We start from the raw sequence: 18564 nt of genomic DNA on the forward strand, positions 1-18564 counted from the left end.
AAGCCTTCCTCAGTGATCAGTGCAAAGAAATAGAGGAAAACAATAGAACAGGAAAGACTAGAGATCTCTTCAAGAAAATTAGAGATAACAAGGGAACATTTCTTGCAAAGATGGGCACAATAAAGGACAGAAATGGTATGGAGCTAACAGAAGCAGAAGATATTAAGAAGAGGTGGCAAGAATACACAGAAGAACTATATAAAAAAGATCTTCATGACCCAGATAATCCCGATGGTGTGATCACTCACCTAGAGCCAGACACCTTGGAATGTGAAGTCAAGTGGACCTTAAGGAAGCATCACTATGAAAAACTAGTGGAGGTGATGGAATTCTAGTCGAGCTATTTCAAACTACCACACAACTGTACTCATCTCACACGCTAGTAAAGTAATGCTCAAAATTCTTCAAGCCAGGCTTCAGCAATACATGAACTGTGAACTTCCAGATGTTCAAGCTGGTTTTCGAAAAGGCAGAGGAACCAGAGATCAAATTGCCAATATCCAATGGATCATCAAAAAACCAAGAGAGTTCAAGAAAAACATCTATTTCTGCTTTCTTGACTATGCCAAAGCCTTTGACTATGTGGATCACAATAAACTGTGGAAAATTCTGGAAGGGATGGGAATACCAGACCACCTGACCTGCCTCTTGAGAAACCTCTATGCAGGACAGGAATCAACAGTTAGAACTGGACATGGAACAACTGGTTCCAAATAAGAAAAGGAGTACATCAAGGCTGTATATTATCACCCTGCTTATTTAACTTATACGCAGGGTACATCATGAGAAATGCTGGACTGGAAGAAGCACAAGCTGAAATCAAGACTGCCCAGAGAAATATCAATAACCTCAGATATGCAGATGACATCACCCTTATGGCAGAAAGTGAAGAAGAACTAAAGAGCCTCTTGATGAAAGTGAAAGAGGAGAGTGAAAAAGTTGGCTTAAAGCTCAACATTCAGAAAACTATGTCATGGCATCCGGTCCCATCACTTCATGGGAAATAGATGGGGAAACAGTGGAAACAGTGGAAACAGTGTCAGACTTTATTTTTTGGGGCTCCAAAATCGCTGCAGATGGTGATTGCAGCCATGAAATTTAAAAAAGCTTACTCCTTGGAAGGAAAGTTATGACCGAACTAGACAGCATATTGAAAAGCAGAGACATTACTTTGTCAGCAAAGGTCCGTCTAATCAAGGCTATGGTTTTTCCAGTGGTCATGTATGGATGTGAGAGTTAGACTATAAAGAAAGCTGAGTGCCGAAGAATTGATGCTTTTGAACTGTGGTGTTGGAGAAGACTCTTGAGAGTCCCTTGGACTGCAAGAAGATCAAACCAGTCCATCCTAAAGGAAATCAGTCCTGAATATTCACTGGAAGGACTGATGTTGAAGCTGAAACTCCAAATCTTTGGCCACCTGATGCGAAGAACTGACTCATTTTAAAAAGACCCTGATGCAGGGAAAGAGTGAAGGCTAGAGGAGAAGGGGATGACAGAGGATGAGATGGTTGGATGGCATCACCGACTCAACGGACATGAGTTTCAGTAAATTCTGGAAGTTGGTGATAGACAGGGAGGCCTGGCATGCTGCAGTCCATGGGGTCACAAAGAGTCGGACACATCTGAGCAGCTGAACTGAACTGAACTGAACTGAGGGTTCCACATCTGCAATGGAACAACTGAAGAATACAATTATTTTAAGATTCCCCAATACTTAGCCGTGTCCTTGTTGAGTGGTGAAATATGAATATTTACTGTGTTAGATAAATGAACAGTTATTGAGTCTCCACAACATGGGCATGGGGAGATAACAAAGAGCCAAGACTTCTTCCTTCAAGAGTTTTCTAATGTAGCTGATGGTTTTATCATTGTATTTTTGAAAAATATGGTAAGGCCCCTTTGATTTTTCACTATGGTAACTGTCAGCTCCAACATTCAGAGGACTCTGAGATGCCCTGTGTCTGCCTCATCCAATAGAGAAGGGTGGAATGGGAAAGCGATATGGAAGAGGTGGGCAGGATGGGGGCCCAGCAAGCCTCCATTTTTTAATTGTTTTAAATGAAAAGTCAAAATGTGGACTTTTTACCATGAAAAAATCTCCTATTTTTCTCAAAATTATCTGCTTATTCCATTTTTAAAAAACAGTATTAAGATCACACTATAAAAGCCAGAAAAGGAATATGTGCTGACCAAATAGAGTCCTCTGTTTACAACCTCCAGAGAATTCTTGAGAAATAATGTTCTAACATGATGTGTGTTCAGCTGCTCAGTTGTGTCCAACTCTTTGCAACCCCAAGGACTGCAGCCCACCAGGCTTCCCTGTCCATGTAGTTTTTCAGGCAAGAATATCTGAGCAAGTTGCCATTTCCTACTCCAGGGGATATTCCCGACCCAGGGGTCAAACCTGCATCTCTTGCATCCCCTGTATTGGCAGGCAGATTTTTTAGCATTGTGCCGCCTGGGAAGCCCCCATACTACACATGATCTTAGTCAACAGTCTAATATGATACACAGGAAAAAACCTTTTACCCTCCAATCATCTCTTTCTAAGGGAGACGAGATGTGTGATTTTTCTTTTTGTTCTCCTTTTCCTTAAAGCCAGTGTTAGCCATGTTTTGAGGATCATGACCTAGCTCCTGACAGCGGAATGTATAGCAGTCAATCCCATATAGACATCCCCACTGGCCACATTAACCTCTTGATTTGGTGCGTACGTGAGCCAATTCATTTCCGCGGGTGTGGTGACAGCACGTGAAACGTGGGAACGAAGATGCAACAGAATCGCTTGAGACTGGAAAAGTGATTCGTTTACAGTCACATCTGGTTTTAAGTCATTCTGTGTACAGTTATAAAGCTCTGACAAAAGCTATGCAAAGCCCATTTCCTCTAGATTAAAATAAAAAAAGTGGGGGAAGGGAAGAGGGTGAGAAATTTATGTAGAAAAAAAAATACCAGGAAACCTTAGAGATGTGTCTGGGAGAGATGATGGGGCTGCTGCTAGAGACACATCCGGCACTCCCACCCCTCCCTTCCAGGATTTAAAAAAATTCTTGGCACAGCCAACAGTCAGAGCAGCCAGTGAAGGTCTTTTGTGTCGATCTACTGAAGAAATCCTCTTGGGTATGGGATTGACAGAGGGTAGTTTATTATTATTTGGATGTGCTCAGAAGGACATTCTCATTCGTGGACTTTGTCATTCCCTAGCATTGCTGGGTGCTCAGCATCCATGATTTATTGCTTTCATATACTAGTATTACTACTCACACTGTCTAACACTTGTGCCCTTTAGCCAGGGAAGTGCTATTCATACAACATGTACCTTCTCATTTAGTCCACCTCCTCATTAAACCACTTCCAAATGTTTCTATTTGTTTCCATTTTCCTGGAGACCTATGACCTAGTAAGGTTAGGATCTAGGAAGCTAGAAAGCTTCCCTGAAATGTAAGCATCCCAAAATAGTATCTCTAAACACAAAATTCACAGTCCTTTTTAGAAAACTGTTTATCAAAATTATCTTACCTAAATTTCAATAAACCCCTTTTTAAATGCATGACACCTGTGGCAGGTTAAAATTGTATTCACTTCTGCTGTCATTTACTTACAGAGCCAGTTCAAATTTAAACAGAGAAAAGGATTTGCCATCTTGTAATTGTTTTTAATTGATACATTCCCTAATTGCTAGGCTTTCTTCTTTTTAAAAATCTCTGAGGAAACAGACATGAGAGCTGCATGAAAAAGGCATCAGAATTGGCCTGTCATCTGCTGTTCGCTGCATGTTGATCATTTTCCCTTTAGCATCTGTACTTTATGGAGAAGTGTTAAATATCAAAATGTGCATCTAATACATATTGTAAATATACTATATAAAATATATGCTATATTATATATTATGTCACCACTTTACTTGACACCTTCTGAAACTGTTCAAGACCTTTTAAATCGCCAATATATTTCTTGTAACCAGAGAGCTCAGTGAAATTTAAAAGAATGAAGTATCATTAACTTTCTTTAATATAAAATGATCTGATTCAGGATTCAGTGTTCAGGACTGACAATCTAAGACTTTTTATTGGAATTTGGATAGCTCTTTCTCACCAACTAAAGCAGGAAAGCCTGTTAAACACCACACGCACATTATTGAGCTCCACCAGAATATTTCAGATTCTTCAGATTGTGGTAGAGCCATAAGATTTTGTGTTTCTAGCAAGTCCTCAGATGATGCTGATTCTAGCCTTTGAGAACCACTGTCCTAAAGATTACTCCTTACCTCCCCTTTCTTCTTTTTCTCCCACTCATCTTTTCCCACCTCTTTCTCTTCAAAATCGATCTTCTCTTCTCTCTTCTCTCACACTCCCTGCCTTTCAAGATGATCTTTGAGGTATATAGCAGGAACATGTCTAGAAGGGCTTGTTTAAAGTATTTATTCAGATGACAATATTTATTGAGCAGCTACAAAGACTCACTCATTCATTCATTCATCTACTCATTCAAAAAATACTTGTTGAAACTCCACCATACTGCCAAGTTCCATGCAGAGGAGCAAGACAGACAAAGACTCTGCCCACAAGGAATTCTCTGCACGGCCAGGGAAGACAGACAGTATAAGATGTATAAATAATTAGATTATTACCAAGTGTCATTAATGTGCAGAATTAAATAAATGGGTTGCTGAGATGAAAATTGATGACGGCATACTTAACCCCAGGAGGTCAGAAAGGGTCTGGCCCCACAGGGATGTGTTTAGGCAGAGATCTAAAGACTGAGAAGATAGCTAAGCAGAGCCTGTGGGCAGGAGTGGTCCAAGAGAAAGCTGCAAGCACAAAGGCCCTGGGGCAGAAAAGAGTCAGCTCCTTAGGGTGTCTCCATAACTTATAACAAGGCTTGGCACACAGTAGGTGCTCAGTCAGTATTTGCTAAATGAATGAGTAAATGGATTATTAGACTCAGGGTGCTGGAGAATAGGAGGCAAGCAAGTGAGAGGCATGGAGTGAGCAGAGGCCAGGTCACGAAAGACCTTTCAGGTCATGAGTGAGAAGTTTGAATTAACCAATCAGATTTACCAATCCACTCTCCCTGCATCCCCTCAAACTTCTCTGCACCCTGCTCAAACTTGGATGTAAAGTAACAATTCTCAAAACATGGCCCCGGGACCCCTGATGATCAGTTGTATCATTCAACACGTATATTCATAACGTGAAAAGAATCATGCTATCATCTATGAATTCATAATGAATGCCACTTAGAGAAATTATTCATTAATTGTTATGACTATTTGTTTAAAAGGCAGCTGTTTAACCAACAGTTTGATTTTAAACATATATCTAATAAAAAAAACAGCCCCACCCTTCCCATGCAGTCTGGGAAAGATTTCATAGTGGCAAAGACAAGTTCTCCCTGAAAAGTTACAGAGGCTGACTCCGAATTTCTGGAATGCAGTAAGGTATAAAGCAAATGCAGTGGCATTAAACAGGATTTGTTGCTGTTTAGTCGCTAAGTTGTGTCTGATTCTTTGTGACCCTATGGATTGCAGTGTGCCAGGCTCTGTTCTTCACTAATTAAACAGGATAAATAGCTTCAAAGAAGGTGAGGAATTCCAAACAAAGATGAGAACAAAGAAGAAAATGAATTCTTTTATTTATACTTTGTACAGTAGTTTCAAATAAACTCCTTTTGTAAAAGATGTTATCTGGCAGATTTTCCCAGTCCCTTACTGCCTTGAATCTACTACAGATCTCTCTAATTTTTCATATTCATATAAGGGTTTCTAAAAGGAAAATCAGCCTTTAAAATGTAATCAGTAAAAACCTGAGTTTAAACTTTCTCTCCTTGTTTCATAATATATTCATTCTTGTGGGTTATTTAGGACGCACTAATTAATTGGGGGCTTTGCCATGAGCCTTAAGATTCTCAAAAAAAAAAAAAAAGTAATTATATATCTTTGGGAAAAAAAATCTGACTCCTAGTCCTTTCCTTCATAGATTGCTGTAATTCTTCATACACATTGGTATCAAAATAGATAAAAGACACACAATCTTAAATGTACAATGTCTCTCTTTGATAGATCAATAATAAAATCATTGTACTTAAAGAAATGCTCCTCCTTTTCCTAATTCTTATCCCCAGGGTTATTATTAGCAGGTCACTATTAATTATAGAATTTAGAAGCATTTGAAGAGTGTGGTGGGGATATTTTGTTATTGCCTTGTTTGACTAGTCCTTTTCATTTCTTTTTGTATAGCTGCCTCTATTATAAGGCAGTATATAGCATCATATTCAGACAGTATATTATGTATTAAAAATACAATTTTGAAGTTAACTGATAGGGTACAGTAAGTTGGTAACGTAGTATCTTTTTTTTAATAAAGAATGAGAAAGCGTGGAGAACTTAAAAATAAGATTTAGCGAAGTTTTGTGCAAAGGAAAGAGGAGTATTTAGTAAATTGGAGTGGAAAGATTCCAAATTGAGGGGCCAATCTATGAAAAAAACTGCAAAAACCTCACTGGAAAAGACAAAGAAGGATGGGCAGCAGAAGTTAGGTAAGTGGATCCTATGCGATGGATGAACTTAAAAAAGAGTGAAGTGTGTGATTTGGATGCAGTCTATTACTAGGTTAACTGGTAGCACATTAAAGTTTGCAAAGGTGCTTTAACACATGTAATCTTATTCTTCATAATATCTCTGGGAAGTATTTAGAGTAGGCATTATTCCAGTTTTACAGACAAGGAAATCACATTGCTTTCTGAATACACCAGAAAGGGAAATAGTGATGTTAAAAAGGAATAAAGCTCAAAAAGACTCCTGTAAAGGCCAAAGGCAGCTTGTAGGTTTACAGTATCTAATGTGGAGAGAGGAGAGGAGTGTCTCTGATGATGCTGAAAGGCATGCTAGGCTGTGAATAGTCATTGAACTTGAGGGGTAAAATATGGAGGGTAAAGGTTCTTTATTAAGACCAGTGACCTGGGCAAATAAATAAGAAAAATTCCACTTTCCCAAAAATACATACATATTTTAGGTTTGACCTTCTTTGAGTATTTGTGACTTGAAAAGGAGATTTGAGATCTCTAGTCTAGCTGCTGGAGAAGGCAATGGCACCCCACTCCAGTACTAATGCCTGGAAAATCCCATGGACAGAGGAGCCTGGTAGGTTACAGTCCATCGGGTCTCCAAGAGTTGGACACGACTGAGCGACTTCACTTTCCCTTTTCACTTTCATACATTGGAGAAGGAAACGGCAACCCACTCCAGTGTTCTTGCCTGGAGAATCCCAGGGACTGAGGAGCCTGGTAGGCTGCTGTCTATGGGGTCACACAGAGTCGGAGATGACTGAAGCGACTTAGCAGCAGCAGCAGCAGCAGCAGTCTAGCTGCAGAGTAACAACCCATAGAATCTTCCAAGGAGTAGAAACTTCATTTTTTCACTAATTAAACAAAAGAAAACATGATTTCTGAAAGAACTGAAATAAATTTCACTTTTTTCCTTTTTTTCCTCAAAGTAGATACATTTGATATAGTGGTCAATAATATACATTTATGTATAATCTATTTGAAAAAGAAAAGAATGTCATCTTTCCCATTAATGTAGCTCTACCATTCTGTTTTGAAAATCTCCTCTTAGCAATTGTCAGAGATGGCACCCAAAGAAAAGTAACCAAACATTAGAAGCTTGTTGCAATACTTTGCTACTATCATCTGTGTTTAGTCTCTCAATTCTGTCCGACTCTTTGGGACCCCATGGACTATAAATCCCCAGGCTCCTCTGTCCATGGGATTTCCCAGGCAAGAATACTGGAGTGGACTGCCATTTGCTCTTCGTTTATTGGAAACTTTAAAATTTTTCAGATACATGATCACTCAGGTACTGAGGCAACTGCTAAAAGTTAGCACAAAGTTAGTGCTTGAAACTAAGTGAATTTTGCTTTTTTGTAATATATGGGGAGCTGGGCCATTAAAGGTATTTCCCTCAAACCAGAGTTCATATTGCTTTCTTATATTCAATTACAGATGAAAACGACTTTACTGAACCATCCGTAATGAAACTGCTTTGCTTGTGGGCTGAACAAATGGTGGTGATTATGTATGTTCTTGGTTAGCACTATTTGCATAACACTTGGGGAGGGCACAGACCTCTACACAAGAGAAAGGGGAAAGTGAATGGCAGGAAAAAATGAAGGCCAAGTTGACAATGGACACCACCATTTTAGGGTCTTTCTCTTGGTGGTGTCGGGGATGCGCGTTGAGACAAATGAATGCTTTGAGGTGAGAAAGGCAATAGCACTTTAATAAAAGGCTTTAGGAAAGAGTGAGGCGACCTCGGAAAATCTGCTGTGGTCAAGTTTAATCCTGGGAAAAGAGACCCTGGAGAAAGCAGATGAGGAAGATAGGAAGGAAGACAGGGAGGGGGAGGCGCAGGGTGTGGGGGGAGGAAGAGGGCGGGGTGGGGAGCTGGAAAGTGAGAGGGGCGAGTCCAGATTGTGGTGAAGACGGTGGGGTTGAGGACCACAGAGTGGGAAAAAAGTTAAAGTCGGGGCAGAAGGAAGCAGACCTGCGCGGACGCGGCCGGGAGCCCTGGAGGGGGAGGCGGCGGCGCGGGGCGGCGGGGGCAGCTTGGCCCACCTCGTGCCCCCTTGGCAGCCTCAAGCCTTTGCGCCGCGGGGCTCCCTCCCTCGCCAGCGCATTGTTCCTTTGCCGGGAGACGAGGAAATTGCCTTTTGATTGCGGAAGTCCGCGGCCGGGGCCCGGGGCGAGGCAGCGCGGGTCAGAATGGCAGCGTGGGAAGGGCGGCGCGCTGCCGGCCCCAGCCGCCTCTCGCGTCCGCAGCCCGCCCGGGGCGGCAGCAGCAGCAGCGGCTGCGGCGGCCCCCGCGCGTCCCTAGCCCGGAGGCCCGCGCTCTGCGCCCGCGGGGCGCGCTAAGTGCGCACAACAAGTGGTCCGGGCTCCGCCGGCCGTCGGGCCGCGCGGCGCGTCCCAGCCCGGCAATAGAGTTTGGGGGAACCGCCGAGCGCCATGCGGAGCCATGGAGCCGGGCTGGCCCTGTGGACCGCGCTGAGCCTGCTGCAGGTGAGGGGCCGCGAAGAGGTCCCCGCGGGCGGACGCGCCCCTCCCCGCCGAGGACCAGATTCTCACTCCGCTCTCTGGTCTCCTGGGTTGCGTTTTGGAGAGGGAGGTGGAAGAATTTCTTCCTCTGCTTGGGGAACGGTGATCCTCTTCTGAGTCCCCAGCCAGCCTAACAACTCGTGCCACAGAAGGCAAAGAGCCACCTTCTCTCTCCAGCTGCTCGGGAGAAAAAGCAGTTAGGGGGAAAGTGGCCACGCACTTCTTTTCTCTTGACTGGAGGGCGAAAGGATGCATGGGCTGAGGCTGGGGCCAGGGGTGAGTGGAGGCAGCTTGGGGAGCTTGCTACGGACTCGTCCCTGGGCAGGGATAGATGGTGGGCTTCAGCTGTTGTTCTGGTTCCTTTGCAGACTGGACTGGGGGAGCCAGTGAGATGCAACTTCACCTTGACAGAGTCCAGGGTCTCCAGCCGGTCCGTGTCTCTCCAGTGGAGAACTTCGGCGTTCCCCTGTAACTTTAACCTCACCTACAGCAGCGACACGTCGGGGGTCGCGTGGTGCCACCCTGTACGGATAGACAACACCACCTATGGATGTAACTCCAAGGATTTACAAGCAGGAACCATCTATAATTTCACTATTATGTCTCTGGATGGAGAAAAGAAAACTATGGTCTTGCAAACAGGTAAAAAGTGACAGGTGCAGCTGGAAGTCCAGGCCACTCCTGGCTGAGACCTGCCTTTTCAAGCCAATGCTTCCTTTGAGTTCCAGGCATACAAAGTAATGATACTAAAGGTAAAAACATCTGTAAGAACTATTGACAAAGATTTCTAGTCTCCTCAGATCTGGCAAGAAACAGCTTGGCTGACTTTCAGAGATGTCCTTAGTGCTGAAAACAGCGGACTAGCCACTTAAACAGGGAGAGCAGCAGAGAGAATAAGTGGGCTGTGGAGGGAGTTTGTTAAAGTGATGGGGTTTGAGCTTCCAACACATTGAAGTGTCAAGCCCTGGAATAATTTTAAGTCAATATTTTTAGAATAAACAGCGGAAGTGCAATGATTAGGGATATGACTTTCCTCAACTTAGTTTTATTTTTGGAAACAGAACATAAAAATAATCAGGGATAGAATCATTCTTAGGGGGAAATTAGAAAAAGTCCCTTGAAATTAAGATGTGAAAATTTTAATTTTTTTATCACTTGAGTAACTAAAACCATACAATATCAAAGAACATCTTTTGGTTACTCTGCAACTTAAATCAATCATTTTCTGTTCGCTTTTGGTAAAACCTTCCATGCATGGTAAGAGTGTCTTTCCTGCCTCAGTTTTCTTATCTGTAAAATGAGAGTATTAGACTTGGTCATTGAGGTCCAGGTTCCAACCAACAGCTTACTTAGGCGGGAGCTGTTGTGCATGTTACCTCATTAATCCCCAGAGTCACCCTCAGATATGCTGTAAATCCGCTAATGACTTCCATGTTTTATGACCTTATTAGTCTTCCTCTTAACATTATCTTTATTTGTTGCCATAGAGAAGCCTGACTTTCATCCAGAAAGTCAAATTTAACTGAAAAATTCCAGAAGTTAAATTTAGAAACGTGTTGTCCTCGCTAGTCTTTCACTTTCAGCCTGAACAAAGATCACTTCTTCAGCTATAGTCCTTTGAGAGGTGTGAGAATGGTGAGTTATCAGGGCTGTTACAGCACAGTCAGGAAATGTAAACAGATTCATATGATAAGCCAATTAATTATTCTCTTATTAAGACTGCCCAGTTACTTCAGATGAAAGATATTTTCTGAGATTTGCAGGAACTTGAATTGAAAAGAGACACCACTTGTTAAGAACACGGTTGTGTTTTTATATAGAATCAAAGACAGTCCAAAATCATTGACATAATAAGAACATTTTACAGAAGTTTTAGTGGCTGGGTTTTTTAGTTGTAAAGTTCTTAATTTCTTGGTATATGAAGGTAGTTCCATGAACACTCAGATTGCTAATACTGTGGAATTTATGATGTGTTGTTTACATTTGATAAGGTGTCTGTGTTGAATGGAACAGAATGATTTTTAGAAACAGGTGAGCCTTCAGAAGCTTAAGGGAGAAAAGATGAAGACATTAAGCAAGAATACATTGATTTAACCCAGAGGATTTACTTTTTTGGAAAAACAAAATTGATAAAAATGAACTCACTGTGGTGTCACTAGTTAGAATATGTTTAGAGTTAATTAGTGCGTGTGTTACAAGTCCAGAGACATTTGTGAAATGTCAGAAATATTTGCATTTTACTGACAATGTTGAATTAAAAAAAAAAGACAATCAGCATTCACAGTTGTTAGCATTTAGTGTCCATCATTTTCCTTAAGGATTTACCTTTTACAGTACTACAAATAGACTTTTCACCACAAATTTTATGAGCTCCGTGCCAAATGTGAAGAATGAAATTTGATCAATGGTGATGTTTGTATAATGATAAGTTTTTCATAGTTATTTGTATGATGGTATAACCTTACTTATGATTCTCTATATTTAAAAATAATTTACTTTAAATATTTTTAATTAAGATATTTTTACGAATGTTTCAGAGAGAATATTTTTGGTTGATTGCTGTTTATTTTTTGTCAGCACTTTTTGTGCTTTCTATATTTTAAGGACATATGTGAGTTTTGATTCTAAGTTCAGAGAAAGTACTGGTATCCCTCTAGTATTAATTGGTAAGCTGCAGAGATGAATGCCGCAAATCATATTTTATTGTTATAAAAGCAAGATCAACTAGTCGCATAATATTGAGTCTGAAATGTAACTTCAGACCAAAAAAGTCATTCAGATACGTTGTCCTTTTCTTAATCCGTAATGCCTGTCTTATCATTATAGAGTAAAATAGAGTGAGGGCAAGGCATGATATGGCTGGAGATAGAGCAGTTGCTTAGATTATCTCTGTGTCATTCCAAGTGGGATTTGTCTGGTTATTTTTCCTGGTAAATTATCTAAAAATAGTTGTTTTAGTAATGTAGACATGACCTTAAAATAAAATTTAACTAAATAGGAACTATTTCAGCAACAGTCAGTTTTCACTCCAAATTTAAAATTAGAATTGGAAAACCAATGTGGATTCAAATTCAGTTCAACAAACATTTATCAGGCATTGATACTGTAGGGAATTAGGCCAGGTAGTGATTAATGAAGATGACAAAGCATGGTCTCTGTGCTTGTAGTCTTCAGTAGAGGTGAGAGAAGTTCAGGATAAGGGTGGTGACAGAGCTTTACCACTTCTTCCTGTTGAATACCCTGCTCTGCTTCTCTTGGATGTATTTGGTCATAAACGATCAGTGCAAGAACTGTAATAATTTGAAAGCCAAATTATCTAGTTGTAAATCATTAGAAACAGGTTATAAATTTGAAAACCTCAAGACTTCTGTTAATACTCTGTCCTCGGAATGTAGATCAGAGGCTGCCAACTGGTAGCCCCTGGGGTGTCGAAACATTATGTGAGCCAAACAAAATCTATTATTTAGGCTCCTTAACACCCCCGGGGGCCACCAGTGCACAGCCTCTAATCTAGACTCTGAGGACCCAGTGTTCGCAAAAGTGTGGAGGTTTTCAATATTTGTTATCTGCATAATTTATTTCGATAGATTTTGTTTGGTTCATGTAATGTTTGTGAAAAATTCAGATTATTTCGCCAGCATTGAGCTGAAAATTCATATAAATACCAGACATATTGATTACCTTAAAATATTGGAAGATTTGGCAAAACTTGATCATTCTGCCCAGACCTCTCTAAAGCTGAATTGTGGCTTTTCTCCTTTCAGATACCAGTTCCCCCGAATCCCCTGGACTGGGGATTATTTATTTCCTTACCTTAAAGTATCCTAAGGACATTAGTGTTTGCTTACATGAAACTGTAGAGTTTTCATTTAGAAATTTGGGGGAATATTTATCTTTCCACGAATAAGTAGTTCTTCAGGACCTAACATGGCATCTAGCCCATGGTAGGCGTTCAGTAAATATTGATTAACTGGATGGAAAGATGGATTGATGAATGGAGAGATGAATGGGTGGACCTATGAATGAATAAATAGATGATAGACCAATATTATAAAATGAAATTAATACTTTAGGGGGGAAATGTATATAAAGAAAGTGAAAGTGAAGTTGCTCAGTTGCGTCCAACTCTTTGTGACCCCATGGACTATAGCCTACCAGGCGCCTCTGTCCACGGGATTTTCCAGGCAAGGGTACTGGAGTGGGTTGCCATTTCCTTCTCCAGGGGATCTTCCCAACCCAGGGATTGAAGCCAGGTCTCCCACATCACAGGCAGAGGCTTTACTGTCTGAGCCACCAGGAAAGCTGAATGTATGTAAAAATATGGTCTATTTTCCTTGGGTTATAGGTAAGTTATGGAGCCCAGGAAAGTAATCTGATGGTAGGGAACTTTACCTATAGGAAGAATATCTTTGTCTCATATACTTTCTTGTTAGTCACTGTCAGGTTCCTATCAATCAGCCTAGTGTGCTTTAGTCCTGTCCAACTCTTTGCAACCCTATGGACTATAGCCTACCAGGCTCCTCGGGTCAAGGGATTCTCCTGGCAAGAATACTGGAGTGGGTTTCCATGCCCTCCTCCAGGGGATCTTCCCAACCCAGGGATCAAACCTGAGTCTCTTATATCTCTTGCATTGGCAGGTGGATTCTTTACCACTAAAGCCACCTGGGAAACCCTGCTAATCAGCCTAGATCAAAAAGGCAAAAAAAAAATAGCTCTTTAAAATTAGCTCCTGTGTTTTTAACTTTTAAAAAAGCTTTAATTACCAAATTACTATGTCAGTTATTATTTCCACCTCAACGTTTTATTAGTTTACCAGGGCTTCCATAACAAAATACCACAGACTGGGTGGCTTTCTCATGGTTCTAGAGCCTAGAAGTCCCAGATCAAGTTGTCAGCAAGTTTCTTCTAGGGCTCCTCTGTCTTGCAGGTGACCACCTCACTGTGTCCTTACTTGGCCCTTCATCTGTGTTGTCTGTGATCTAATCTCCTCTTCTTATAAGGACACCAGTCATATTAGAGTAGGAAGCACCTTAAAGACCCCATTTTAACTCAGATACACCTTTAGAGATCTTATCTTCAAATACAGTCACATTATGAAGTATTGGTAGTTAGGGCATTAACATATGAATTTTAGAGAGATGCAATTCAGTTCGTAACACTCATGTGGCTTTAAACACAGGTCATTATTTCTCAGCACTGTCTGTAACCTATGGCATCAAAATCTGTTGCAGGGTTTGTTATAAAAGCAAATTGTTGGCTTCTACCTCATATGCAATGAATTTAAAAGTAGAGCCTAGGGTATCTGATTTTAAAAAAACATCAAAGTGAATCATTGCATACTGAAGTTCAAGAGATAATGATATAGTTTTTCTATTATTCATTGGCGTTAAGATTTTGGTAACCATTTCTTTTTATGCCTGGTTAATTCTATAATGCTTAGAAATATTTATTGTCTTTCCCAAGAAGAAAATAATACTCTAATATTTGTCCTGTACTCCTATAGTATTTAAAATACTTTCATCTACCTTGTTTCATAAGTAAAAGTATAAAATATATATATTTAACTGATTGTTTATATATATAATATATAAAAATTGTTTATGTTAAATATATTGTTTATATATATATTTAATATATTTAAACATATATTGTTTAATTATATCCACATGGCAATCCTGTGGAGGGAGTGTCATGAGGCACAGGTTACATAGTGATCAAGAGATGAGTTCTGAAAGCAGCTGCCTCCATTACTTACTAACCAAGATGCCTTGGGCAAGTTATTAACTTTTTCTAATCTCTAAAATGGGGACAATAATAAAAGTAATGCTCACTTCATAGGGTTGTTTTGAGGTTTTGCTTCAGACATAAATTCTACAACCGTTTTTGTCACATACTAAGTGTGAAATGTTTCCTGTTATTTGAGGTTGGAGATGAGATTGATGTTCATAAGAATTAACTAATCATAAACCCATACTGTTAACAAACATAGACCCTGAAACCTGACTTACTGGCCCCAACTCTGACTCCTGTTCTTTCTATTCCTCTGTAGAATGGATATAATTTTTAAGTTGGCTTTTGTTCTTTCAAATTACCTGTGATAGTTTGTTGTTACTTTTCAAATCAACTTTTAAAGAGAAGAAAATATATTACAAAATACTTTAAATCTATAGATACTTAGCCTACTCAAGGGTAGAATAATGATTAAAAGTGTGTTAGTGTGATGAAATAATATTGATTTTGATTGTGTTGTACTTCTAGTGATGGGCTTCAGTATTAGGAATCAGCCATTTGCAATGCATTTATTTCAGGAATTTTAAGGCCAAGTTGAGTTCCATATATGAAATGGACCAACCTAGTTCTCTGAATGTGACTTTTTGAGTGTGTGGAAGCTTCTGCCATTAGTCTGACTTCTGTAGGTGGGCATGGCATTCTGCACATTACCAAAAAGTAAAATCTAACTTGCCCAGACAAAATGGAAGAAAATTCCTTATGTCTTCAATTCCCAGACATCAATTCCCTGGAATCCCCCTGGGGGGATTCTGACTACCGACTACTTTTTAAAATTGTAGGAGAAGTCAAGGCCATTCTATATGTAGGAATGTATATAAACAAAGAGGAATCTATGCAACTGAAATTAACATGGTAGATACACATACAGATTTCCAGGGGTTGGGGGTTTTGATTTTGTTCTTCTTCTTCTGGATGGAAGAACCCAAATACATAAAAAGTAAGCAGAATAGTATTATGAACAACCATATACTTACACATCACCTACTGTTAACAGTTACCAACTGACAGACAATCTTGTTTCATCTACATCCCCACTCACTCCCTAACCATGTATCATATCAACACAGCCCAAGTCATTGTTTAATTTCATTTATAAATATTTCGGTATGCATTTCTGAATAATAAGCATTATTTTTAACATAACCACAGTATCAATATCGTACCTAATATTAACAGTAATTCCTTGGTACTGGGATGTCCAGGTTCAGAAGCACATATCAAGCAACAGAGCATGAATTTCTATGTAAGAGAGACTTCTGGGCAGCAATCTGGAAGAGGAGCAAAAGGACTTCCCTTTATACTGCATTTATATAATATTGAGAAAATCTCAACTGGTTTTGCTTTTCAGCCACACTGTGTGGCATGCAGGATCTTAGTTCCCCGACCAGGGATCAAACCCAGGGCCCCAGCAATGAAAATACTGACTCTTAACCATTGGACCGCAGGGAATTCTCAAGAAAACCTCTCCTGTTAATATCAAAGAGAAGAGTGGGACTGCTGAAGGATATCCTGAAGGTATTAAAGTTTCTATCAGCTGTCAGGGTCCCCTCGGTGTTGACACAGTTCTCTAATACTCAATGGAAGTGAGCTTTTCAGCGCAGTAGTTTTTGCCTGGAGAATCCCAGAGACGGCGGAGCCTGGTGGGCTGCCGTCTATGGGGTCGCACAGAGTCGGACATGACTGACGGAGCTTAGCAGCAGCAGCAGCAGCAGCAGCTTCAGCTGCCCTCTCACTCTGCAATGGCCTGTCCTCTCTCTGATTTCTAAGTCCTGCTTGACCTTCCAATTTGCTCAAGTTCATTTCCTTCATGAAGCCCATCTCTGAGATCTTCATCCTCGAATGTCATTCCCCTTTTGCATTTTCAGCATTGACACTGACCTGTTACCCTGAACAGCAAGAACAGTAGCAGTACTCACACCAAGTGCCATTTTCTGAGGCCTCACCACATGCCTGGGCTGTACCAAACACTTTGCCTCCATTACCTCTTAACACTGCAACTCTGTAAAGCAGGTGTCCCATTTTACAGATGAGTAAACTGCCTCAGTGCAGATAAGTGGCTTGCCTAAAGTCACTGTTTGAAGTGACATTGTTGGGATTTGAACACGGGTATAGTGTGACCTCAAAGTCAGCTTCCCTGATAGGTCACTTTTGTGTTTACCTTTTTTTCACATGTCCTATATGCCTGAGTAAACTGTAGACTCTCAGAAGCCAAATAATATGGTATTCCTCACTGTTGTTAATCATGATGCAATGATTTTCTAACCTGATTTAATTTTAAGGCTGTTAAAACTTTGAAAGTTCTTTGCTACCTGAACTTTCTGTCTAGTGCATAAAGTTGATAAAATGAAATGTTTTATTAGCATAATATGGTATACATCATCTTCTAAGTCAGAAAGCTGACTATAGTCAAACTGCAACAAAGTAAAATAAAATCGTTGCTGTTGCTTAGACACTAAGTCTTGTCCGACTCTTGCAACCCCATGTGCTGTAGCCCAGCAGACTCCCATGTTCATGGGATTTCCCAGGGAAGAACACTGGAGTGGGTTTCCATTTCCTTCTCCAGTGGATCTTCCCAATCCAGGGATCGAACCCGTGTTCCCTGCACTGGCAGGCAGATTCTTTACCACAAAGCTACCAGGGAAGCCCTTTGAAAGAGATTTTCCTCTCTATGCATGCATGCTAAGTCACTTCCGCTGTGTCACACTGTTTGAGACCCTGCAGACTGTAGCCCGCGAGGCTCCTTTGTCCACGAGATTCTCCAGGCAAGAATACTGGAGTGGGTTGCCATGCCCTCCTCCAGGGGACCTTCCTGACCCAGGGATCAAACCTGAGTCTCTTATGTCTCCTGCATTGGAAGGTGGGTTCTTTACCACTAGTGCAACCTGGGAAGCTCTTCCTCTTTCTAAGTGTATTTAATCAACTACAGATTGTGAGAGCAGTTGCTTTCTCATTTTCTTCTTCTGCCTATTTTCAAAAACCTGTACCGAGGAATGCTCTGTGGCTTTGCCTCACCCTTACTCTGTTTCCATGATAAAATTCCCAATTAGTTTATATGAATAGTTGATGTTCACACCGTTTTATGTAGAGGGCTACTAAATGCAGCTTCTGGTCTCCCAGCTACCCTGCTTTTAACTAGAATAGTATCATAATTCCTGTAAAGGTACAGAAGTTGACTCTGTAATCACATAAAATCACATATATCTCTTGGACTGGAGTTAGTGCTGAAACATAAGGTGTGTGTTGGAGAGGTGGGTGGAGGATAGTATCCTGCTTGAGAAGACCTTGAGTTTCTGTGGAGAAATTCAGACTTCATCTCATGAAAAATTGTTGGTGCTTCCTAGGAAATCAGGATGGCAGATGGGAGAGATATACAAAGCAATTATTTGGCAATAGTAGGAGAAAGACAGAAAATAAGCAAGACACTTGCAGTAATCCGACACAACACAAGGAATACCAGGTTAAGGCAGTAGGAGAGAAAAAGGAATAGACAAGCGAAATAATTTTTAAAAATTGATAGAATGTTCCTGGATGTGGAATTAGATTTAGCTTTTATTTATGTTGTTCTTCATTTTTCTGTATTACAGTATCCAAACCATCATCAGAGCTTCATCAAATGAAGCTTCTGTACATTTGTCTATCATTTTTCTTAGACATCTGGTTTGATTTTTTTGTTACACTGAC

The 18564-nt window shown here is 40.5% G+C and overlaps 1 protein-coding gene across 2 annotated transcripts in view; it reads left to right on the plus strand.

Moving 5' to 3' along the window:
- PTPRB (protein tyrosine phosphatase, receptor type B) overlaps nucleotides 1-18564 on the plus strand; it is a 121474-nt gene that overhangs the window by 24627 nt on the left and 78283 nt on the right. Inside the window, exons 1-2 of one of the 2 annotated variants that reach the window (XM_018047943.1) lie at nucleotides 8528-9057; nucleotides 9462-9735. In XM_018047943.1, the coding sequence (XP_017903432.1) occupies nucleotides 9004-9057; nucleotides 9462-9735 (328 nt within the window). In that variant the 5' untranslated portion in view covers nucleotides 8528-9003. Of the gene's footprint in view, nucleotides 1-8527; nucleotides 9058-9461; nucleotides 9736-18564 lie in introns of those variants that run through there. The other variant, XM_005680175.3, reaches the window with a different exon arrangement.

Source organism: Capra hircus, chromosome 5 (assembly GCF_001704415.2).
Source record: "Capra hircus breed San Clemente chromosome 5, ASM170441v1, whole genome shotgun sequence".
In the NCBI taxonomy this organism is placed as follows: domain Eukaryota; kingdom Metazoa; phylum Chordata; class Mammalia; order Artiodactyla; family Bovidae; genus Capra; species Capra hircus.